This window comes from Phallusia mammillata, chromosome 4 (assembly GCF_965637545.1).
Source record: "Phallusia mammillata chromosome 4, kaPhaMamm4.hap1.1, whole genome shotgun sequence".
In the NCBI taxonomy this organism is placed as follows: Eukaryota; Metazoa; Chordata; class Ascidiacea; order Phlebobranchia; family Ascidiidae; genus Phallusia; species Phallusia mammillata.
Genome location: NC_137255.1, coordinates 15,928,357 through 15,954,226, shown reverse-complemented (window position 1 = coordinate 15,954,226; position 25,870 = coordinate 15,928,357). Strand labels below are relative to the sequence as shown.

General features: G+C 35.0%; 1 protein-coding gene across 1 annotated transcript; it reads right to left on the bottom strand.

Moving 5' to 3' along the window:
* Nucleotides 1-43: 43 nt before the first annotated feature.
* Nucleotides 44-25,281, bottom strand: LOC145223520 (intermembrane lipid transfer protein VPS13A-like). The gene is made up of 62 exons (XM_080089929.1): nt 24,788-25,281; nt 24,494-24,537; nt 24,343-24,385; nt 24,181-24,276; nt 24,020-24,118; nt 23,696-23,799; nt 23,160-23,219; nt 22,976-23,096; nt 22,817-22,897; nt 22,509-22,743; nt 21,965-22,115; nt 21,817-21,900; nt 21,384-21,531; nt 21,182-21,318; nt 21,010-21,119; nt 20,541-20,636; nt 20,078-20,189; nt 19,778-19,836; nt 19,313-19,465; nt 18,815-18,899; nt 18,487-18,525; nt 18,160-18,253; nt 17,964-18,081; nt 17,770-17,902; nt 17,338-17,474; nt 17,112-17,211; nt 15,603-15,755; nt 15,083-15,237; nt 14,299-14,450; nt 13,825-13,970; nt 13,048-13,278; nt 12,812-12,925; nt 12,606-12,749; nt 12,221-12,388; nt 11,762-11,969; nt 11,600-11,694; nt 11,310-11,535; nt 10,817-10,996; nt 10,340-10,424; nt 10,119-10,266; nt 9,752-9,898; nt 9,346-9,513; nt 9,068-9,131; nt 8,871-9,005; nt 8,425-8,618; nt 8,259-8,360; nt 7,886-8,097; nt 7,352-7,593; nt 6,836-7,016; nt 6,598-6,755; nt 6,202-6,392; nt 4,292-4,421; nt 3,996-4,129; nt 3,758-3,917; nt 3,311-3,545; nt 2,857-3,024; nt 2,479-2,656; nt 2,242-2,304; nt 676-877; nt 304-414; nt 98-243; nt 44-55 (listed from the first exon to the last, which is right to left on the bottom strand). Exons 1-62 carry the CDS (start codon nt 24,885-24,887, stop codon nt 44-46), a joined length of 8,277 nt encoding a protein of 2,758 aa, XP_079946055.1. The 5' UTR covers nt 24,888-25,281.
* Between the last annotated feature and the right edge of the window lie 589 nt (nt 25,282-25,870).

Genomic DNA, 25,870 nt, shown 5'->3' with positions numbered 1-25,870 from the left:
TCATGGCATGCACCGACTTCCTACAAGGAATAAATTTTCTCCATCACTTAAAAACCTAAAGAGAACATTTTTTTAAACATGAGTGAATTAGACTTACTTTAGCATGAACAGACACTTGGTTGTCTGTGGATGAAAACTGGAACCACAATCCTGGTGTGAATGATCGTTGTAGTGGACATTCTTTTGGTTTAATGACCTTCATGGTGCTAAGATCAAACTCATACTTGTCTAAAGAAACCCTCTCTGCAAAAAGTGATTTAAAAATTAGGTGGTTTAGTTATTTTTTATTTGCACCATACTCACCATGGGATGTTGATCCTATTTGCTGTTTTTGGTAATTTGTTTCCAGCAGTTGGCTGTACTTGGTTGCCAAGGGTTTCCACCTTTTATTTGGTTGTTCCTCCCAAACCAAGCCTGTTCAAGAGTGAAAGAGCTACAATTTGGCATACCATGACTTTGTATTGCAGGCAGCAATGCTTTGGTATTATCAACAGAAGTTAATTGTTTTAATATCAGCAGAAATATTTTGCATTATACAACAAAGAAGTTTTGTTGCCATTTGATGCAACTGCTCATTTTTTTGTTTATCATAAGAAAATAAATTTAAAGGAAAGTGTATCCAAAAAATTAACACTTCTGTGTTTGTTACCTCATTAAAAAAAAAACAACAATTACCTGAGCTTGTCAATGCAAGATATGCAACTTCCCTATGTGCTGTGCTGTCAGTGAGTGAACAAGCAACACCGTGAAGTGACAGAGTAAATTCAAAACTGTTGCGTTCAAACTGAAGTGAGTGTTCAGCTGCTTTGGCTCTTAATTCGTTCGATGTGAAAAGCAACGTTCGTTGAAGACCATCCACAAACAATACATAATACACCTAAACACAGCCTGCAATGTTAGTACCAAAGACATATTTGTTGTGAATAAAGCAAAGTGACTGTTTTTAAAATGATGATTAATTTAAGATGCACCGATGCACACTTACAGTTTGATTAATGTTAAAAGTGAGTAAAAATCATTTTTTGGCAAACAATTTACTTTGTGTTTAGAGAATAAATGTTAATTTTTAGTCTTGCTTGCTTTAAAGTTTGCTAGCTGTTTTTGTAATGAATAAAAAACTGCTTAATCAATGATTTCCATCAGTTATTTGCGATGTGAACAGAAGCCAAAATGCAGCAAAAAATCAAACACCACTTTTGACAAAACTATTGATCGCTTGACAAAAACCAAAACTTTCATCATTCCATATTATGATTTCTTTTGTACCATTGCAATCAGATGACACAGACAAAAAGTGCAGTGAAGTACAAAACCCGGCATTTATTTTGAACAAATGCACTTTGATAAAATAGGTGAGGGTTTATTTACTATCTTTCAGAAGTTTGGGTGGTTATTTGGATGTTTTTATCATTGGGAGTCTTTGAGAAAGGGTAGTTCTTTAATGAGCATGACAAATCTAGTAATTGGATGGAGTCTAAAATGAATGTATTGTTTGATATGTTGATCAGGTTTCAAATTTGCCTTGGCAATTAAACCTGTTCTTTAGATTTCTTAGCACATATGAAATAAGAAATCTAAACAAACAACTAGCTTGTGATGTAAATCATGTTGGCAAGCATTTTAAATGGAAAAAGTTGGAGTTTACCCAACAACTAAAAAGTGATCAAGTCCAAACTTAAACAGCCTTAGATTTACATATTGTGCAATTGAATATTTTGAGCATTTAGACCAGTGGTTATCAACCAATGGGAAATTATGTACACGCAGAAGGAAAGTACATGGTACCGTTGTTTTTTAAGTGTTGCTTAAAATTTACACAAATATCAAAGGTCATAAATCTAATTATTTATTTACGAAGATAAATATTTTTAATTAATTTGAGAACATTATTGTTAATGTACAAACCATCATTATAAAAATGACAGTGGGGAAATTTGAAGTTGGTGATTGACTTTTGTGGTAATTGACTTTAGTGGTAATCTACACCAAAAACACCACAGCTTAAGAACCACTGTTTTAGATTTTTAAGGCAATTTACTTTTACACACTTAAAGATAAACAAGGGGCGGACAGCTACTCTTTTTTGTCATTTTTGTGCCACATTTTTGGCTGTAACAAACAACAACTACTGCCACCACAGTTACACCACTTAGTATGTTAATAAATTGTGCGAGGTGACTGCAATGATGCAAATGCATAAATGGTGATGAAAAGGTTAACATGCTGCATTGATTTTGATACCTTACTGTCACCGCTAGTTGAGCTTAATTTTTCTCTCAGTGCTGCAATAATTTGGGGTCCACCCTATACTTGGAAAAATGGTTTAAAATACTTGTTTATGCAGAAAAAACAACATTACCGTTTACCTTGTAATTTAAACAATTTTCAACTAATAGTGTATAGTGACGCTTTGAATCAATTAAAAAGGTTACAACTTTAAAATCTTAAATATTTGCGGCGTAACTTCGATTTTTTAACCTTGCTTGTAGAAAGGAATGATCCAGATTTTTCCTGGAATACATCGAAGCTTTCCTGGTTGCCACTTGATGATTTCCAAACCATCTCTCGTTTTGCTGTGGGATCAGACCACAAAAGATGACAAGCTTCACCACATTTAATTTCCTGCTTAAATTCCTCTTCTTTTTTACTGCTTTGCCTAAAACAAAAACACAAAGTAGTGACATGTTAGTCTTAATACGTAGTAGTAAGACAATGCTTCCACAGACAGTCAGGGCAGATTTGTAAGCTATAAACCAGTAGAAGAAGTTTTTTGTGCAGCAAAACTTGAATGCCAACAAACAATCATAACAAACAGTGATAAGCTGATCAACCATAATTTTTTTATTGCCCACTCACCAGCAACTGAAGCTGAGATCAGTTGTGTCGTTCACCACCAGAACAGCTGATGCTCCAGGATAATACTTGCGAAGTGAAATATCAACAGACAATTCAGTAACAGATACTTCAACAAACAGAGTCTCTTCACCAAGACGAATCAACACTCCACTGTCCAACTTGTTGAATCTAAAGACCCAATAGCATGTTATACCTTAGTTTGTAACTCAAATTTCTTTGTCTCAAATATATGCCTGGAAAACAGTAATGATCACAGCATTTGGTGCATGTAAAAAGTGATGAAAGCAAAAAGGAAAGCAGAAAGGTACAATTAATCTTTACTGCGTTGTAATGTTAGACAAATATTTTTTGTAAATTAGGCTTGCCTTTCTTTAAAAAATACATTTTATGAGTTTAACACATATTTAGAGTTTAACCTACTCAAAAAGTGCATTTTATACCATAAACCACATACCTGAATTTTGTGGACACAGAGTCTTCCTGGCCAACCAGCCTTGCAACCAAACAATTTTCCTTGTGTTCTGGCCACAAAGTTATACTTTCTCCTGATTCAACTTTCTTCCATATCTTATTGGGATCATCCGACTCACTTATCTCAACATTAAGGTCAGATTTGTTGTGCAAACTGAAGTAAGGAGTGAACGTTACCATCTTGGTCAAGCTGAAGCTGGTCAGTGATATTTGTGTGCCTGCGAAGAGAGTAATATTCAGTTTCTATTAAGCAAGTTTTTTTTAACAGCACCATGAATAATTAAAAAAAAGTGCAAAAATTTTGTTTAAAAATGTCTATCTCTTAAAATAATTGCAAAAAAGTGTGCTAAATTTATTATAACATTTTAGCAGCAAAAAATCAAAAAAAATTTACTGTATATTTGTCACATATTTTTAGTCTTTTACTTACCAATTGTGTAGTTAAACGTCTTTGTTTTGCATGTAATGGAACCAGAGCTGCCCACTGTGTCAAGTGAAAAAGAATCGCTGAATGCTGAATTGCAAGTTCTCAACTGGAACTTGTTTTTAGACAGAAACGACTTTGATGTGTAAGAAAACAAGATCACATCCTAAAATAAATGGTAATTCAAAGACATTTGATTTCCATTTGGCATGAGTTTTCATCAACATTACACGGCAAACCATACCTGGGTATTTTCTTGATGCTGAACGGCTTTTTCAGGATTGTCATCACTTGCTTTGTAGTCAAGAGGTAACCCAGTTTTGTTCATTAACCAATAAGGTGAGTAGAGTGTGAGACGCATCATTCCCCCAGTGTAAGCTTAAACACAAAAAAATGTTGGTAATAACAAACAGCTATTAGTTGTGAAGTGTTTGCAACATCCTTTTCAAGCAACAGCAAGCTTTAGGTCTGTATAGTTCTGCTTTTTTGGGCATAAAACAGGTAAAATAGGTAATGTGTAATATTCAGTGAGAAACACACTTATTTGCTTGGCAAGAGTGATGGTTGAATCTTCCTTGTTGACATCAGTAAATGTCAGTGGTGATAATTCAGAAAAGCCCAAGTTCAATGGAACTGAAGATTTCCAATCAGTTCCTCTGTAGGACGGTACCTGGAAATGTTATTAGAATATTTATAGCAAAAGCCTACTCAGAAGGTCACAAACATTTACACATACACAGCGTTTTTTTTACATTTTTAAAGTCTTATTTCTAGCCACCAGTATCATATTTAAACTCTGAAGGCTTTTTGCATAACACATAAGGCAAGTAAGTATGAACTGAAACATCCATGTTTTTTTGAGTAACAACAGCAACTAATGAAAAATACTAGGGATGGGACGAGCCGAGCCAGAACTGGAGTACTTGATATCGAGCATTGCTATTTTTGATGCTCAGTGCTCGGCCGAGCAGTTGCACAAACTGGCACGAGCATAAAATTTGGATATCCATGGCCTGTATGCGAAACTAATGTTCTAAAGCAGTGGTTCCCAACCTTTTTGTAGTCGCGGACCCCTTTTACAAATTTTATAGGTCTGCGGACCCCCAAAGTAACTTAGTCTTGTTATGTTTTTCGTTTCTTGCATTATACGTTATTATACTTTCGCTTTTGGGGCAGAATTTTAATCAACCTTTACAGTCCTTAAATCTCAATAAAGTTCTGTACTGTAGCAGTCAATGCAATAAAGAGTGTACAATACTTGAAACAAAGCACTATAAGTTCTATTGTTCATGTGTGATGTGATGTCACAATAGCGATCACAATCACACAAAAAGTTTTCTGATCCAAAGGTTTGATAAACAGTTGGTACTTATATGCAGGATCGTAAAAACGGTTTGGAAACTTAAAAATATTGTCCTGTTGGTTAATGGTACTAAGAAAGTCCGTGCTTCCACGGACCCCCTAAAACCATCTCACGGACCCCTTGGGGGTCCGCGAACCCCAGGTTGGGAACCACTGTTCTAAAGGGTATCCAAAAACAAAAATGACTGTTTTATTACATGTATCATATGTTGAAATAATGCTTATTTGCGGGGCTGTACAGCTTAACACACCGCTGGTGACATAACGGACCTAGGAAAGTTACATATCTAGCGTGGAATTAGGAATGTTTGTGACATCACAATGCACCGAGCATTATCTTGTGCATCTCGGTACTTTACCAAACAGAACATTTGCCGTTTTGGCACATCCCTAAAAAATACTTTCAACTATGCGTGTTTCCACATTTATCAGCTTTAGTTTCCAAGCCATGTTTTTGTCGTAAATGCCTTAACATTGACATAGTGGTGTATAAAAACACTTGTTGCCATGTCTGACGCTAACCTATTTGTTGCACTTGTTTATACCCAAAACAAGTTTTATTGTTAGGAACACTATACATGGACTTGAAAAGTAGTTTAATCATAAACATTACTGCCAAGGTAGTGGTGTATAAAGAATACATCGTTCAGACGTTTCGACAATCTCTGTTGTCATCATCAGTGCATGTTTTCAATCAAAAAGGCCTTTTTCCCTTAGTGCTTTATATACCGTGTTCTACAGCTTGATTGAAAACATGCACTGATGATGACAACAGAGATTGTCGAAACGTCTGAACGATGTATTCTTTATACACCACTACCTTGGCAGTAATGTTTATGATTAAGTTTTATTGTGATGTTAATAAACCAGTTTTGTGCCCATTACATTATGGTGCAGTATTAAATTTGCACTGCGGTTTTGCAGTAACAAATTTTAGCCGAGAAAAAAAGATCTTTTAAATAGTTTACGGCACTGCTCGCCCAAGCATTGAGCATCAAAAATGTGATGCTCGGTTCTGTGTACTAGCGCACCCCTAGTAATAACTTATATTGAGACCAGTGTCAGTTATGAAAATTGTGTAATAATACCTTCATTTTGATTGAACATTTTTCAATTTCTGCATCCAGTATTTGGATACTTTGACCAGCATCCAATGACTTGCTTTTTCCTTCATAGCCCACCCCTGAAATATGGTATGAGATGGGAAATGGCAAAAAGTTGGTCAAGGTCGAGCAAGGTTGAAGGTGGATTGCTAGACCAGATTGATCAGCTTTAGTACCTAAAAAGAACATACTTTGTTTAGGAGTGTGATTTTGGTGAAACTTTGACAAATTTTCTTAAACATATGAAAACAAACTTGTATTATACCGTAAAACTGTTTGAAAAAGGTGGTCTCCAAGAAAATGGATATATATAAGGTATTGTTGTCCGCCACACTCTCACAAATTAAAAAAAAGAGTTTTATAACTTGTGATAAGGGTTACCTTGTGGAGTTTCAAGTTTTTCATCTTTAAACTCAACATTCATAAACAACGGCTCTGAAATCTTGTCTGTTGGTGAAAATCTGACAAATGTTTCATGGTGGAAACCTGGTGTGTCAAGAGCTTCTTTCCATGAAATTACATTTGAACCCAAAGAATTGCTAAAGTACAGCAATGAATATCATTAGCACAAATCAAACAATCTGTGTAGTTTCTAACTTAAAAACAGATTTATATTCACTTGTCAATATATGGCTGAAGTATTAGACTTTGTTCATCAACATATTGAAGTGGAACAACAAATCTCTTCTCAGGTTGCATAGAACCAAGTTTGTCAGTAGACGACTTGGATTTAATATCCAAGGTACAGGATAGATGGTTGTAAATGACAATCTTTGACTGAAGAGTGATGGTTTTAATTCCTGAAAACAAAAGGCAAGTGGGTGCGATAAGCTTAATAAGTGAAAATCTGCTAAAAAGGTTTAAACCAGTAATCTCAAAGTATGATACAATAAGACTTTGTTTCACTCTTTATGCACTGAAATACCAAAAGTAGTTCAAACTCTTATTTTGTAAACCTTTTTGAAAAGAAATTGAATCAACATTGTTCTGCTTAGTAGCCCCGATCACCCTAATCTGGCATTGCAAAATAATACAATTGGCTACAGAAACAGGAAAGATGGGTTAAGCAGAGCAACTAACATTGCTGGACACTTTGTATCACCGTTTCCAAAGACAATTTGGCAATCACATTTACCTGCAACACTTGCAATCACAGCATCAAAGGATAAGGTCTTGTTGTTTAGTTCCAGTGTTTGCAGCATTGCCCCAGTGTGTGTTATATTTACGGTTGAAGAATGACCCTTGTCACCATTTATCTTAATGTAAACATCATCTCGCCTCAACATGGTCTCCTGATTCAACAGAACTGTCCATAAATCATGTTCACCAGCTTGCACATAGTCCAATAGCAACTTGTCATTGTGGCAAACCTTGTATCTGTAGTTTAAATAAGTTTTTTAACAAATTTTTTTCTTTACCAAGCCCTATGGACTTGTTTTACTTGGTTACTAAATTTATGCTATAATCTGATCATAATCTGAAAATCTGAACATTTGCTATGAAAAAACATTTTTGATACATTGTTGGCATTCACTAGATATTTGATATTATTTTCTGCAAAGTGTAGAGTGTAACAAAACTGACTATAGAGAGCACAAAAAAATCATTTGTAGCTCTTTGCAAAGATGCGTGCAGAAAAAAATGAATATAATTGTAAACAGCTAACTACCCAGCATCAGATTTGGTTTGTTCTTCCAATAAACAAAGGCCCTTGCCAAGGTCGACATGAATATCATAACCAAGCTTATTTTTGACAACAACTGTGGCACCGCTTTGTTGAACTTCTGTTATAGAAGTGGCAGCTTTTAATTTGTTGTCACCATCCTTTACAGTCTGTGACAAAGCAGCATCTTGAAATGCAGTGGCAAGTCCATTAATGGTCTGAAATGAAAAAGAAGTCTTTGAAAAAAGAAATTAAAATCCCTCTAAAAAACACATGCCTAAGAAATTCAGTACAAAAAATTCCTACCTTATTATACTTAATTAGAGACTTAATTATACAAAGCATTTTTAAAATGGACAAAACTGTATGAAGTGATAACCTTTAGTGCAGCATTGCTAATGGTTGCTTGCAAAAGACATTTAGATTCCACAGACACAGCCATTAAAGCTGGAAGTTGAGCCTCATTGCCATCTTCTTCAGTCTATATGAAAACAAAAACCCATTTTTTAGTTTTGCTATATACACTGAGTATTTAATTCACTCACCAGTGAAGCAGCAGATTGTTGTATGTGAGCCTGAAGCTTCCAGGGCTCATATTTGACTTTTAGCCCATCAGCATCCACTTCCACTGGTTCAATCAATGGCTCCCAAACTGACAACATGTCATTAAAATATGCAGTGCCAAGTGTCACAGTAAAATCTCCATTTAATGTGCCACTACTCCAGTCGGCCACATGTCCTAAAATAAAGGTTAATTTTATGGTAACAGTTTGAAAAACAGAGAGAATAGGGCAAGTTCCTTATATTTGCTAGGTTTGCCCCAAAATCATAAACTTTGTGAGGCCTTGGTCTGCCCTAATAATAAATTTAAAACCAGTCCCCCAAAAAACAATTACGAACCATATAGCGCATTTGCAGATTAATTGCTAACGAAAGTTTGGTGCACATTAAAGATTAAGCAAAAAGGCATATACCAGTGAATGTTTGGTACCTTTCATTGTACATTCAGCAATAAGAAGAGGAACAGTGTGGTGACCAGATCCAGTCTCAAGTTGAATGTGAAGCATTGGAAGAGAAACTTTTGCCATTTCTTGTTTAGAACTGCCAACAACTTCTATGACACTTGCTAAAGAAACATGGAATTATTAGGAGAAATTTTTTGTATAAAACTAATGATTGAAAATAAACCTGTTTTGTCCACTGATGAGGCTTTCTCAGGATCCTTCATAAACCACAAGTTCATGTCTTTAACCTGAAATTAATTCAAAAAAATTAAAGTTTGGGTTTCCATCCATAACACATTTGTTTTTTCTTTGTGTAATTCTTAACATGACAAAATAACAGCTATTTTAAAACCTGTACAAATATTGGTTTTCCACACCGTGTTTGAAGCAGAGACAAATACAAAATTAACACAATGTTTTCATTTAATCTTCATTGTGCTAAAAGAGTGATAAAACCATTACCACTTGTGGCACACAGATTTCCTGTTTGGATGTCAACGAGAGCGAAGAATCTTTTGTGGCAGCTTTTTCCTCAGCAGGTGGGGTCAGTTGAGCAGCCGCTTCACTTATTGTTCTGATAATAATTGGCGATGCCTTCAATCGAATTTCACTTACAGCAACATCAAAATCCTATTACAAAACAGCTGTGGTTATAATAAGGCTTACAACACTTGTACTTGTCATGGTTAATGCTATAAGCAAAAACAAATTACAAATATAGTTTTGCAATGATATCAAGTTGCTGTCAATAAGCAGAGATGTCATTAAAAACATGTTGCTGTAATAATACTCCAATGCAAGTGTTACCACCAATCTTTGGAGTAAGACAGGAAATAAGGAGTAGCATCAAACCAAAGCAGCAGTATACCTGAATATCATCTGATATGAGGCCAGCAACTTTGATTTCACATGGGGCAAGAATCTTCTTATGTGTGTGGGGTGATGGCTTCACTTTGTTCAGGATGTTTTTAAATGAACAACCAGTTATAAACATCTTATTCAGTGATGCAGAAACCTAAAAGTAAACATAACATTACTTTTTTCAGCACATTGGTTGAAATAAGTACAGAAAAAAGATGACCAAATTATACCAAAACTTCAGAAACATTTCATGACTGTTATTTGCAACAGAGGCAAAGTCAGTATATGTTATATTTAAATATATATTCCAATTTGAAATATTTATGCATGGCAAAATGCTAACCGTTCACAAAAATGATATATTCAACCATTACCATTTGCTTCTTTCCATCTGGCGTTATTTCGAAATCAAGATTCACTTGCATGCCAAGCACAATCGCCTCAGAATCCACAGAACGAACATCAGTGACAAGAACAATTTCAGGTTCCTCTAATGTAAACTTCACTTTGACAGCTTTTGATCTAAAAAATCACAGTTTTTATTTAATTCTGAAACCTTTTCTTTCATTTTTGCAAACATTTTTAAAATACCCACTTTTCAGTTTCTGTACTTTCCACTTGATTTTCACCAGTTTCAGCATAAACTTCTGCTTCTACGACAGGAGTGATTAGTTCTTCACCTAACAAATAGAGTGCATTGTTTCCTTGTTATTTGTGACACCTTTACACATATTTTATTAAAACCCAATTAATAAAAGCAAAAAAAACGTGAATTTCTTTCACTTTAAATTCTGAAAGTTGTGACAATATTTAAACAAGTATTAAACCATTTTTATCAAATATTACAGTTTTGTTAAACCTGTAATTGCTGCAGAAACAACATGTTTTGACTGTTTAGGACTAAAAACATTTGTGCACAAGTTTTATTGAGTGTTTCTTAACTTTCTATGGGCTTTTCCCCCATTATAATCATTTGTTTTGTTTTGTCATAACCTGGTGACACACTTAAATAACAAAATTTAGTCTGCAAAGTCCAGTAAAGAAATAATGATGTATTCCAAATATGTATTACCGGCAACTGCAGTAGCACTTTGCACAGATTCTAGATTTGGTTGGAGTGAGTTCATAAACAAGTTGACCAACTTCATGATAAATTCCATGCTCACAATAACACTCAACCCTGACACTTTGGCAGTCACATCCAATGATCCTGTATTTTTTTGTGTGATCACAGCAGATATGATTTTCACATCTGTATTAAAAACAAAATTGGAATTAAAAGGCATTTTCTAAAAAAACAAAATGACCATTATTATGAGCAGCAGGGAATTTAAAATTGGAAGCATTTGCCACAAATCTTTATGTAATGAAAAACAATTTTAGAGCAACAAAGCTACAAGGCTAGAGTGTCTTTAAATAACATGTTATAAGCGAAAATGGTGGTACAAAATGGCAACAACATAAAAAAGATTATCAACCATATTTCATTGTTACATGTAATGTGTTTTTAAGTTGTCATTGGTGTATGGATGTAAATGTATTGATATAATAGATATCAGTCATACCATCATTGCTATTGCGGTTTTGGATCAACTTTGTTATTCCATGCTTATGGGTTTCTCTCTCATCGTGTAACGTAAATTCTCCCAACCCAAAATCAACGTCCAATGATTGATCATTTCTCATCACCACAGAAGCACTTATTTTGTGGAACTGAACTTTGGCCAGGGAAAGTTGTCTTGCATCATCAGAAAACAGTTGTAATGTAACCGAATCCAGTTGGAAAAGAACCTGAAAAACAAAAAGTGTCTCATGCTTAAAGCAGGGTAATTTGATGTCAAAATCGAAAACACACCTTCAAAGTTTCCCAAACAATATCAGGCACAGATATTTTGCTGTTTTTAGTTTCCACCTCTTTTGATTCTTTGCTTGACGATTTCTTTGCTACAACTGCAATAAGATATTGCGGTAAACAACAAACAAATTTCAAAAATACAAGACAAAACATCATCATTACCTGTTTTGCTTTTGTTTTCTGCTGTTGTAGGTGCTACAGGTTGAATTTCATCCAATGGTTTTCCACCTTCATTAAGATTTTGATCCAGCATCATCATAATTGATGCAAGGTCACCTTGGCTTAGGAGAAGTGAGATTGGTGGCATCAGCCCATTGATTTGAACATCCGGGATTTTATGAAACCATGAAGCTGACAGGTTGCGTGCAATCTAAGAGTAATGAACTTAGATTAAAACATACAATTTGCATCAACAAATTGTCAAAAAAAACCACAAGTTGTCCCATATTCCACCAATCATATACTTGTTCCAACCTCATAATGTTCTAAAGTATTTGGCTACTTTAAACTTTTCGAAAAATCAATAATAATCTAAATTCAAGTTTAGTAAATGAAATAATTTGAAAATGTATACAAGAATTGTTGGTGTCAGTTAATCAGATAAGTAATTGACATGAGTACCTCAACAACAAGTGTGATGGGCTCCAAAATGTTGATTCCCTCCATGGTGTGCAGATCCTCATCAAATATACACTTCATAACTTTGACATCTTTCAGTGAAACCATCATATCATCTTTCACTGCAGGCCCAGTGTCACCAGTACCAGCCACAGTAAACTCATTCTTTACCTGAAATTGATTTTATAATTGTATAGTAGATAAAAAAGATTTTTTGTTTATTATATCTGCCTTTCTTTTTTCATAATTAAAACACAAAAAATATCTATTTTTAAGCATGCACAAAATTGTGGTCCTGTTGTAACTAACTCACAATTGATGAAAAAAAAAACACTTTTTATTTCATAGTTTTGTTGTTTGCTTGTGAGTTAAAGAGTCATCCACTTACATATAAGGTTCCAAGGTCAGCAACTATGGCTTCCAGGGAATTTGAGTTCATTGGAATGATAACTGTTGGTGCAGACAATGTAACATCCAGTGCCAAGCGAGGGTTAGTGTCTGCTAATTTCTGTGCCTGTTCAGCTGCCCTTTCCTTTAAAATCAATACAATTGGGCAATAAAATACAGAGAATATGAATACGTTTTCAATCATACCTGAGCTGCTGTGCCAGCTTCAATGGCAACCTGTTTGGCTTCTGAGAAATGCCCAGCAAACTCAAGCACAGATTTAACAAACTTGTTGAGGAAAACCACTCGTGCACTGCCAAGCTGCAAAAATAGGTTTACATCAGTACATGTATCTTAGCACAGTAAATCAATTTATTTTACCTAAAATATTAGCATCAGTAGTTAAAGATTTTTGATTTCAACTGATTGTCAGTTCAACCTACCTTTAATTTGATTCTTGTGTCCACATTGTTCATGTCAGCAAACTTGTCAGGACCCTGAGTTGCTTCATTGTATATTGTCAGCTCAAGCACAAGAATGTCGTCACCCACAGCACTAACTATATTCCTGTACTTGGTTTGAGGCTCAGCATCCACGATTAATATGTTGTGCAACTTGGAATTCACAGACATTGATGATGGCTTCATGATCAAAGAAACATGAGCACCTTCAACCTAACAAAAAAGAATTCAAATTTTACTCATTGTTCAGAAGTTTTCTTAAACTAGCTTGGGTTATGAAATATTCTCTATTTCAATATTTCCAAAAACAGCAAACTGTAAGAAGCAAAAGCAGTTTATGAACAACTGCCCATCTTCTAATTTACATTCTTTGCTTAGTCCACCCCTGGACTTGTACAAATATGTATGACTTTTTGATAAGATTTATGAGTTTGAACTATTAGTGTGGCTTAACCGGTACACCACAGAGTCGCTGTTTTAGTTTCAGCCTGTATTTACCCAATACATTATTAGTGGTAAGAAATTCCAGTGTGCACTTATCATGTCAGTACATTAAACAATAACTTTTCCCTAGCTGTGGCACTAGAACAAACTTACTTTGTATGATATAAAACATATGAAACAGTATATATAAGTCATCTTTTTAAACTTTATCTAGGTGTGTTTAGAGAGCTCATAGTAACATTTGCTGATAAGGATATATTATGTATGAATGAGTTAAAGCCTGGTTTTTTCACAAACAAAAAGTGTGGAATAAACCTTAAGATCCATGATAGATCGCTTGTCATCAAGTATTGCTATATCAATCAATTCCAACTGAGCTTCAACATGGAGTTTGATAACTGGTTTTGCTTCAAGGGTACTCACAGCACTCACAAAACTTGGACTTGAACTCACAGTGGTAGCTAAAAACAACACATTGCAATCAAACACACACAAAATTTGTTGCGGTTTCAGCAGTTCTAGGCACTTCCTGTGTGAAATGAAAGGTGAAAGATAAATCTGAGTTAAATCTAATACTTTAACTGAGAAAGCATGCTGTCTTGGCAAGTGCATTCGGTAAAAATCTTAAACATAAACTTGAGTATTTTGGACCAAAGTTAAACATTGTGTTTGGAGAACTGTTACACGCAATCTCTCAGGTAAAATATATAATGAAAAATCTTCAAGTAAAAGTAAAGGCAGCAGTGTGAAACTAAATAGTTAGGCAACAACCAAAAACAATCTACTGACCAGATGTAGCAGATGGTACATCATTTACTTCAGCACTTGCTTCAATAGCTGTTTCTTTTTGTCCAGATGATTGCAAACCAGCAAGTACTTGAGCAAAATCCATCAACTTTTTCGTGGCTTGGGCATGTAGACCCAACTTTAGTGTACCAAACCTTAAAAAAGGTAATTCAAATTTTTTTATCGTGTAGCTCAGTTGGTAGAGTGAGAGTCCTCATGGCGTGGGTTCCAATCCTACCGCATATTAGATTTTTCTAACCTACACCTTGTCATATAGGAATACATTGTGATCAGCTGATTCGATATGATGCCTTTATTAGGCCTGGCATACTTTGATTATGTTTAGTGTGGTTTCAATTTAGGTTTAGTCTGTTTAATCAATATTTGTTTAAATCAGGGGTGGGCAACCTTTGTCACTGTGGGGCCAAATACAATTGCTATGATTGGATCGCGGGCCGCACCTTTATACAACACAAGGTGATTTTACTTCGTTGCATACCAAAAATGCCTTACTACAAGAAACATTCGCATTTGATTCTAACAGCATATATTGTCAGGTCGCAGAAAAACAGCATCAGGCACGCTAATCTGCTCAAAAAATGTAATAGTTGGACTTGTTTGCCAGTACATTTGAAATCAAAGTGTCTCTGCGGGCCGCACAACTTTAATCAAAGGGCCGCATGCGGCCCGCGGGCCGCAGGTTGCCCACCCCTGGTTTAAATACTACTCAATTAGTAATATGTGACACAGTCTAAAATCGTCAGTAATTGTTCAGAGAGATTTTTACTTGATTAGTATCTTCTGTTCTGTGCTGTTGTGTGTAGTTTCAAACTCAGGAGACTGCGGTTTCACTTGCAACATTTCAACATGAAGGAGATGTTTGGAGCCAACAGGAGCTTCAGAGTTAATAAGATACAATGGAGATCCATCCGGCTCAGTGAACTAAAATCATAAAATTCAGAAGTCCAAAAAAGTAAAACTGTGATACAGAATAGCATATTCTTTTAACACCAATTATCACCAGAGCTATAGGTCCTGCCACTTGGGACGAAGCACTGATTATAATGTCATGTGCTTAAACTATATCTGCACAACTACACACAGTCATAATAAAAGATACAATAAGCTTGTATGGTGCAACAATCAACACATTCACCCCTAAAACATATGTTTTGTCAAACAGCTTTAACTTTCCACAAAGTCAATAGCAGAAAACTTGGGTCTCAAAAAGTACTGATTATAAACAACCTAGTATGGTTGGCAGTACAGTAGCAAGGGACAGTGGCTATTTCTCAAAGTTTACTCACCTGTAACAGTTTAGTTGATATGGACTGTAGATACACAACTATATTGGTGTCCCATGTTCTGGCAATCATGGAAAGTGACATAGTTCCAACTTCCAACACAAGAATGTCACTTCTGGTTTCTGTGTTTAGTTCTTCAGTTATAGTGACAGACATCTGTAACAGTAAAACGTTTTTTGTTAATTTATTTAGACCCCCCAAAAACAGTGAACATTTTTTGGTCAATTGCATTAGCCCCCCCAAAAAAATACAGATGTACAAGAGAAAATGCAATCAACAACTATAAGGGTGGCTTAGCACATATTGCCATTGCACATACACTGTGACCTATTTCTTAACATATATTTACATCCGACACTTATTTTATATTGGGTCCCATATCAGTCACTGTCTTTTATAACCTTAGTTGTTTCTGCAAGCAGAAACTCATGGGTCCCCACACATTCAAAGTTGTAAATAATGCATTTCAAGAGATAACATTGAGAAAGTTTGGCATTGTAACGTCAAACACAGTGATCGGTACTGTGCACAAATAAATATGCTATATGGAGTACAAACTATTTAAATTTATTCCATTCATACATTTATTAAGGTTTTTCTCTTTTATGGCTATCTGAGAAAAAAGTGTTAAATAGTAACAAAACAGGCCAAAAAACAAAAATCAGCTGCTATTAATGGTGAATTGCACTTGACTGTAGGGGGTCTAGTGGAGTAAATAACAGGTACTACAGAGTTTAACACAACAACCAACACCAACAAATGGTACACTCTACAAACTGTCCAAGTTTCAATTAATTCCGACACCGTTTAAAAAACTCACCCATTTTAGGGGGTCAGTGGGGTAACTGATGGGGTTTAACACTCAAAAGTATAAAATATGAAACCACAATGACCCATCTAACAGTCATGTAAAATGTTATCCAAATCCAACAATGTTTAAAATTCTGACCACTAGAGGTGTTATTAGCAACGTTCCTCAACGCTTCTGACGTCATCAGGCTGTTAGTGCCCCTGTGACTGGGCATGTGTGAAAACGTCCACCAAGTTATGCACAAACACAAGTACCACGTGTACTGGTGGCTTTATTATACCATTACACCACACAAATCTTTCGTTTGTGGTGCGCAGCAACATACAAAAACGTTTTACATTTTAGGGTCTAGCGGGGTACATACTGGGGTTATCAAGTTAAACGAAACAGAGGACACATCTACATGACCATATCTACCATCTGTGAAAGTTTCATCCAAATCCATCAACGATTTGATGCCAAAAGTGCATGGACAAACTTCGGCGGAAAAAAAAAAGAAAAAAAAAAAAAAAACTGAGTGAAATCAATATGCGTCCCCTTCAGGGAAGGGGACCCATAATAATGATTATGATGTAGATAATATGACATCACCCAGAGAAGTCAATAATCATGTATGTTTGAAAAACATGAGCTTGTCTGAATATTGTCAGAGTTTTTTTAGAATCATGAATTATGTGCATAATAAACAATATCTGACAAACCTTCTTAATGCAGAAAGTCAATTCCAAGTCAGTCATCTGTTTATCAGATTCCTCTTTAGCAACCAAAGCTCGACGGACAATTTTTTCATCAGCATCACTCCTGTAAGAAAAAGAAATGTGAGATATTAAATACTAACAGCTCCAAACAAAAGCATGAAAAAAAAAATGTTGTTTGGCTTGGGATTGTAGAACTTTAAGAAATTTGATGTCTAATACGTAAACTTACCCAATATCAGATTCTGCAGTGAAAAATTCTTCATCTTCAGAAAAGAGAGATTGCTTTGAAGTGTTAAGATTTGGGGCCAAAGCTTTTTCCAATGCTGCATTGTCCTCTTTACTGATTTTCTTCCAAGACTCAGACACCTTTAAATAATAAAGTAAATACTTGTAATTTGCAAAACCCAAAGTTTGAATGAAATATTTATGCCATTAAATAAACACTTTTATTCAGGAATATGAGGCTACAGTGATATGGTGCTTCTATCCCTCAAAATTAATTGCATGAATAAAAGCTAAAGTTTACCAAAGAAGGTCCAGAATATTGTGCAGTTAGTTTTGAGACAATACGTAAAAAATATTTTTAGTTACATGACAAAAAAGAATTTCTTTGTTAATTTTGTTTGTGTGTACAGTGTATTTTTGTTTTGTTAAAACATACCATGATTTCAGTTTGTTTTTGTTGAACATCTGATGGTGGAAGTGGAATACTTTCCACCAATACAAGAGCGTCCTGCAGTTTGCGATCAGACATCTGTAAACTCAGCATTGGGATCTCCCCCTTGATCTTTATTCTAAACATAAAAAGAAAGAAATGAAAATGTTGGAAAATTAAATAAAAGGGTAGTTACAAACTTTGGCAAAGCTGAATCGTTAGTAATCATGCACTTCTGGAATAGAACTTGAAGGTTAATGGGTTCCAGAACGTGCATTGACGAGGAATCAAGTTGTCTAGCTGATCTCCAATTTTCACCTTTTTGTAAGCAATAAGTCAGTTACCCAAATATGAAACATCAAATGATATCATTGCATGACTACATTTTTCGCTAACCTCTGGTTCCCAACAAGAGCTGGATTTTTTTCAAGTCAATTGTAAAATTATCATAAACCTTTGCTCTCATCTCTTCAAGGTCAAGAGCTTCATTCTAAATGGCAAAAAACTATTTCAGAACCATAAGTGCATAACAATGATCGTGTTGCCTCTTTTCATTAGTTTAATTGTTGTGGGCAAGTATGTTTACAAAAAACACTGCATTCATTGATACAAGCTCTGTTATAACATTTACTTTAATTAGTTTGACTATCATAGGTGTATACTACAAAAGTGCAGTAAAGTCTTGTCGTTCAAACATACCATACCAAACAAAACATGCTGTACCTCCTTAATTTGTTGAGTCCATGCAAATTTGGCAACCTTCTGAAAATCAAGAAATGTAATACACGACATGCTGGATAATACAGTGCATAGCAGGCTGGACATGCTTACATAGAGAAATATAAATGTCAGTTGGCACAAACTAGGAAAAAAAACAGTAAAATATCATTTCAAATGTCTTGGTTGCATGTAAACTACCAGGCAGTGTTCACATTTTCTGTTTCTAACACAGTAACAGGAAATGAGAAGTGCGTTAATGCAGGTTGACAATCCTGTTTTTAGAAAGCACTACATCAGACACCATGCAAAAAAATCATGCACATTTCCATACCTTCTTTTTCATCATCGGCGTTCTGCCCTGGTTGTCACTTTCCAGACAAAGCTCACCAAGATCAAGAACTAAAACATCTGAATCACTGCAAAACACATTAAATAATGAATAAAAATAATTGCATTCAAACTACATTGCAACGAGACTTAACCAAACAGGTTCATGTAAAACAGAATGGTAACCCAAACATGTTTGAATGGTAACACAAACATTAAAAAGGCTTTGGGTTAAATACATGCTTCAGCTTTTGTAAACTATATAACAAACTGATAAAAAACAAACTGTTGTCCCCTTCATGAAACAGGGCTCAAATAAATACAATTCAGCACCAAAATACATACTATAAGCAGGAATACAATCAAAAATGGGATTCACTAATTTATTTCAATGTCAAATGATCAACCCACTATAAACTGTACATTACAAATTCAACTGCAAAATTTAGTGCAGACCAAAGGCAAACACTGGATTTGGACAAAGACCAAAAAAATGACTCACTCCTGAAATATTCCATTTCGGGGAATAACAATGTATGATGATGAAAGTCTGATACCAACTTCAAGCACACTTCTGTTTTCCATTACATGTTGAAGACCGGTGGCCGTTTGTTCCTTTACATCATCATATGCAGATGCTGCAACTGCCCTTAATCTAAAATACATATGTTTACATACCGAAGTTTCACAGTATTTAAGCAAGTACTTGAGACTGTAACTTGAAAATGGTAAAAATAGAAAGTAACAAATCTAGTGAGTAATAGTATTTAAATTTTTCATTTTTGTGAGATAGACAGATATGTTAAATATGCTACACTGTATACATTTAGCAATGACATTCAAATATAATACAGGCTGAAGTAAATGGAAACAGGAAATTATAGGTTAATTTATTGGCAATGGAGAAATTCAAGGGAAAATGTGGGGGGCAAGCAAAGAGCTGCTGAAATGAAATACAAAACTCAACTGTTGCAACTGCACATTCTCTGGGGGTTTGAAGAACGTTAGTAGATTGTTGATCGTAATCTGATAAAGCACAAGAGTACATAGAGGCAATAGTTCAAAAACATTTGGTGAGAGTTATGGATTAAAAGATAAACGTAAAATAACAAAAAAGGATTTTTCATAATACAGACATGCAGAAAAATGTTTGTAGTAGTTTATAGTTTCTACTTTACTACATGTGTTTCATTCTTTGTACTATTCTTGCAAAAAACTCAAAGGTATTGAAAAAAATCAATTTTTGATAAGAACCCAGGCAACATACAGCATCATAGATTATCTGTAGTGGCTGAGAGTTCACAATAATCCTCTGATCGCAGCACTCATCCAAGGGATTTGTTTCAAATAAAACTGTGAGGAGATGTTGTTTGTCGAGACTGTTAAACAACAATATGGTTAAACCTAGTATCAAAAAATTAACTTGTCCATAATGACCTATGAGTTAACTATAAAGAGTAAACTTATCTATAATGTTTTAATGTTCTTGGTGCAATCAACCAACAAGAACTTAGAAAATTTAAAATTTCCATGATAAACAGCAGTTGCCTGAATGTTGGTATGCAGTATCGTATATTTATGTTTAAAATCAATTACACATACACATGTTCTTTTTACAAACAAACTATTAGTTTTTACTACATGTAGTATGGAAACCACCTAAACCAGGTATACACTGTCGTACTGAAAACACAATGAATAAAATAGATATATAGTACAGGTAAGTATACTTGTTTAAATTGTCAATATCAGATGACACGATGCACGGAACAATAGCTTCCTGCTTCATTCCATCAACTTCAAACGAACTCATATGTGCTGTCACCCTGCAAAATGGTGCAGCATAACTTGTTGACTACATATGTAAAATCAAGGAATCAGCTGTGTAAACTCCAGAAACAAATTCAAGTGACAAATGTATGACTGTTATTTATGTTTTTAATTGAGTGTTATTGTATGTCTGTCATATAACCCTTGGTAGTGCAAATAGCAGTGTGTATTTTTAGGACTCATTTGGGATAAACTGAAACTGCCGTTATATTTTATTTGTGTAATATTTCATGGTCAGCCAAGCATGCTTGGGACACTGTACATAAAACTTACAGGGCACAATAGATAAAGATTTTGAAAAACGCTATAATGTAAAAAAATCTTTTGTTAAAAGCAGCGATAGCCCTAATATTTACCCAGTGCACTCACCCCAATCCATTAGCTGAAGGTCGTTGCTCAACAATAGTAGAAACATTAATCAACCGAAGACTTATTAAATCATGCTTAGAAATGGATTCGTCTGACAACTCCACAGACACCTAGATCCACACACCAGTGTCATTTTTGTTCAAAAAGCATTTTTTTGTTTTTGTATGTTTACCTTTTTTAGATCGACATTTAACTTGGTGCCAATATACGACTTTTCAAACCCGCTAACATCAACAATTTCCCCATCGGAGTAACCAATGGCTGAATATAGATTGGCTTTTTCATCATCTGACATAACCGAGTCAAGACCTAAAAAAGCAAGGCAATAATTTATAACAATGGACATTTGCTTCAAATGGTAATGACATAAGCACCTGTCTTAGATTCATCTTCCTCTTTTTCACTGGCAGGTGCTGATTTACGCCCGAAAAATCCACCAAACCAACCCCCTGTTGAGCTATTTTCTTTTTTCGGTTGATGTACTGATGGTTTGCTTTTTATTTGTCTTCCGGCCCTTGCAAGCTTAAACATTACAAAGCGAAGTAAATGTAACACCAAGCCATGCACAAAGCGAAATTATAATTTTATTGTAAAAAATGTATAGATGTTTAATCATGGAACTTTGTAAACAATAATTTTCCTAAATCTGTACACTGGAAGCAACTTTATCAAAATTAACATGTTCATGAATTGAAGCGAATTTTTGAGTATGACGTAAAAATTGTTGAAATAGTATGTTTTTTTACAAGGATATTGATTTGTCTATTTTTTGCCAAATTAAGGAAAAATATCAAAATACATATATACCTCAACTTCCGAAGTTTGACGTGCCAAAGTAATGTTCAAAATATTCAGTTCATTTTCCATTTCAGTAAGCTGATCCAACAAGGCCTAAATCGAAACAAGATCAGTATTTTATGTTTTTATTTGCATTCATATTCTTTGCATAATATACCTTGGGTGGCTTTTTCTGTTGCAACTTTTCCTTGTACTTAATTTTGTACTCTCGAACTTTTCTTCTGTGTTCTTTTATGTATGACCATGACCAGTACATTGGACGAGATACAATCCCAGTTTCCAGAACACTATTGTAGGCATATTGCCACCTACAGAATAAAATTAAAACGTTACACAATAAAATGTTACACTATTCCAATGAAACAAGGTTATTAAATTATATTTGGTAAAAACAAACAAAAATGCATTAATGTCACTTTCATCAGACATTCAAGAAATTGTGCTTTACTGTAGAAACAGCAAAAGCTTTTTACAAATTATGTTTACAAATTATCAGTAACAAATTATGTTTTGCGTCAAGCCAATTATTTCCTGAGAAATTAAACACTACAGAAAGGGAATTTCCCTGAAGAAGTTAGACACAAGCTGCGCACACAGGAAGATGACATGATCATTTGGCAAACAGGCGTGGCAGATTGATCTATTCAAAACATGTTCTCCCCCTATAACAACCTACTACCTTCCTAAAATGTACAACTAACCAGAGCTTTCCATTGTTTTTGATGGGCACATTAGGCTTGAACTTGCGAAAAGGTGCATTCAGTGCCATTCTGTCCATGCTTTCCACAAGTTCCATGACACCATGGTACTGTTTGTGTAAAAGTCTCATTCCAATTTCCTCAAGAACCAAAGAGAGCATCACTTTTGGTTTTGCCAAGTCGCTGTGAGGATTGGGATTTAACCGCAGGCGAGCTTGTAGATTAATAGGCTTAATAACTGTTACAAAGAAAATAATGAATTCATAGTTTTCTACAGTATCTACTTTGTTTAATTTGAAAACAAAACTCACTGTACAGGAATTCAGATGGAGTGAAAGTTTTATTTGCAATTGTGTTGAGAAATATGTCCAACTGTTGGGCTCTTGGTGCATCTTGGCAAGAAAAAACAAAACAATTTGTAACATTCAGTAATGGTGTCCAAGGTGATACCCCAGCAATGCATTATGTACCTGCTACAAACACATCTGGGGCTGGATTCCAATAAACTGACAAGCAGTCAAGGTCGACCATCTTGTAAATAATTTTAACAGATTCATCCAGAAGGCAGGGTATCCAATTCTCATTAGTCGTCTGCATACATAATTGATGTAGCACAGTAATTGGTTGTTAGTAGGCCTACTAAATAGTTGTTACCTCAAAGCTTAGACTATGTAGGGTCACTCCCATGGCAAAAGGATGATCTTTAATTGTATTCTGCAAAAAATATACAAATCAATGACACAAAGATGTTGGCATTTTAAGCAAAAACAAACAATGATCACACAAATATTAATCAACATGGTTCAAAATAATATCTAAGTTGCTTGTTATGTGTAAATAAGTTTAAATTTTAGATCGACTGTGCCTTACAAAGGTTGTGCACTACACCACAAAAATGTCATTAGCAAAATGGCATGCAGATTGGAACATTACCATTGTTTTTAGTAAATTATATGACCTATCATGTCTGGACTTTAACATCATGAAATGACATTTCACCGAGATCAGAAGGTTGTAAATATAGTTACAATTTCTTGTTGTAACTTGTGGTAATTGACGTGAAATCATCTAGTTTTAAACATACCATTTATTGCACTTAAGAGATTTGCTATTTAACTGAGTGCAGGGCTTAAAAAATATCTGCAGGGTAATATTTTGTCTAGTCTAACATTTTGACTAGTAGTTCTTACTTTGTCTTCATATCTGACATGGATGTTTCTCACATGTATTTGGAGGTTCTTAATAATTTGTGTTGCAAGTTTTTCCACAAAACCATCCTTTTTTTCTTCTTTCGCTGTCACAAAATGAAACAACATTTAAACCAGTAAACAGGCCTATTTCAATCAGGCATCAAGACATACTTTTTGTATGTATTTTTCAGTGACTTAAAATGATATTAACATTTGAGCGATGTCTTTACACATAACTCTGCACTTTACGTGTATAAACATACAAAAATAAATTGTTTAACTTGCAGCAAGTAAAAGAAAATGAGGCATTGCTCATCAGCTTACATTTCAGCTTTTGCAATTGTTGTTCTTCAATTGCTTGCAGTTGGGCCTGTTTGCTTTCTTGTTCCCTAATCTTTTCTTTTTCAGCATCATATTCCATGCCTGGTAATGAAACGAATATAATCAAGGATTAACATATGTGAGGAAACTGTTAATACACTTACTGCTATTGGGAACAGCAAGCAAAAACAATCCATCTAGAGTAGCCTCAACTGCCTCTTTGTACAGATTCTTCCAGGGAATTTTTAAGGTTAACTTTCCTTTTGGAAATAAAATGCTATGTATTAAAGCTGACACTGATTTTTTTTTAAATAATGCACACATACCAATATGTCCAGACTTGATTTGCACAGGAAGATTCAAGTCTTTCTGTATCAAAAAAGTCAAACTTTAGTGTTACGGAACAAGCTTATGTTGTTGACGGTTGATGTACAATTTGTTTTTAGGAAAGCAAGTTCATATACTAAATGGGCTTACCAATGCATCGCCTTTAACATGAAGATTTTCCAACACAGCATCACCTAATCAAAGGCATAAAGCTTCAATACAAACAAATACAACAACTTTAATACAAACATCAACTTTATTGACCACGGTTTCTTGAATTTACAAGTTTTAACTAAACCGAAAAACATTAAGTTCAGCTTCGTGCAAGTGCATTGGAATTGCAAGTTTGCACAGTTACACTTTATGTAATATACATTGACAGAAACTGCCTCAGGCATAACAACAAAAACAATTGAAAACGACATTAACAACAAATTCACGGACCTCCCCATATTCCAAGTTTTAGCTGTGATGCATCAAGATTCTCAATATACTCCCCAAGATATTTGTTCATCAACTCCACAACGAGGGACTCAAACACCATCTTGATTGTTAGTGTTTTCCTTATTCACCTCTGATGGTTTATATTTAATTTTAGACAAATGACATTTTTCAATCTAACAATATGGTTTATTCTCGATGTGGAAAGAAATCAATTAGTTGTGACGTTAGGCACTGCAGACTGCACTATAGTCTTTGCTGTGCTGTTGTTTTCTAAAAAATAGTTGCACCGCATACGCATACTTTTACGACAAACATGCACATGTTTCTGGTCTGGTTTTGAACACACGATAAAATTGCTACTTTTTGTCAGATTCTAACCACTCTACGCATACAAATTTGATTTCCAATGTTGTTGCAGGAAAGTCGCTAACCCGCAATATTGCTTTGCAGCTGCGCATCTTTACCGCACTCAAGCAGTGGACAGATGCGGCCTGCAAACCAAGTGATGTAATGGTATTAGCCATACGTTACGCGACGATGCACACGCCCCCTTTGCGAGAACGCTTTCCGCCGGAGCTGTAAATCTCACCGGTGAAAAGGTGACACGGGAGCGTACACGATGTTTGTTTAATCATTGTAGCTTCACGGAAGTTGAACGTTAATCATGTGCTTGGTGATCACACGTTTTCGGTGTTTAGGCTACTACGCCTATTTCCAATCACAAGGTTTTGGCTACTCCCTTTATCTTAAATCTATCAGCTGTCGTTGGTTTGTCGATTGGATTGTTTTGCAACATAATTTCAAGCTCCTGATGTGCCATTACCCCAAATTCGATAATTGTAGATTTATTTGTGCTTCAGTCATGCTTTTTTTGCCAAAAAAAACTACTGTAGTAAGATATTGGCTTGTCCGTAAGGGGATTTTACTAAGGTTAGCAGGACTATAGGTAGCCCATATAGCCAAAAAACTTACTTTATAAAGCTCGGGTCTAAATACTAGTGAGAATAATATATACATAACTAGGTATAAAGACAGCCTAATACCGAGGACGAATATATGCCCTTCGAGGCAACTTTAGATGGG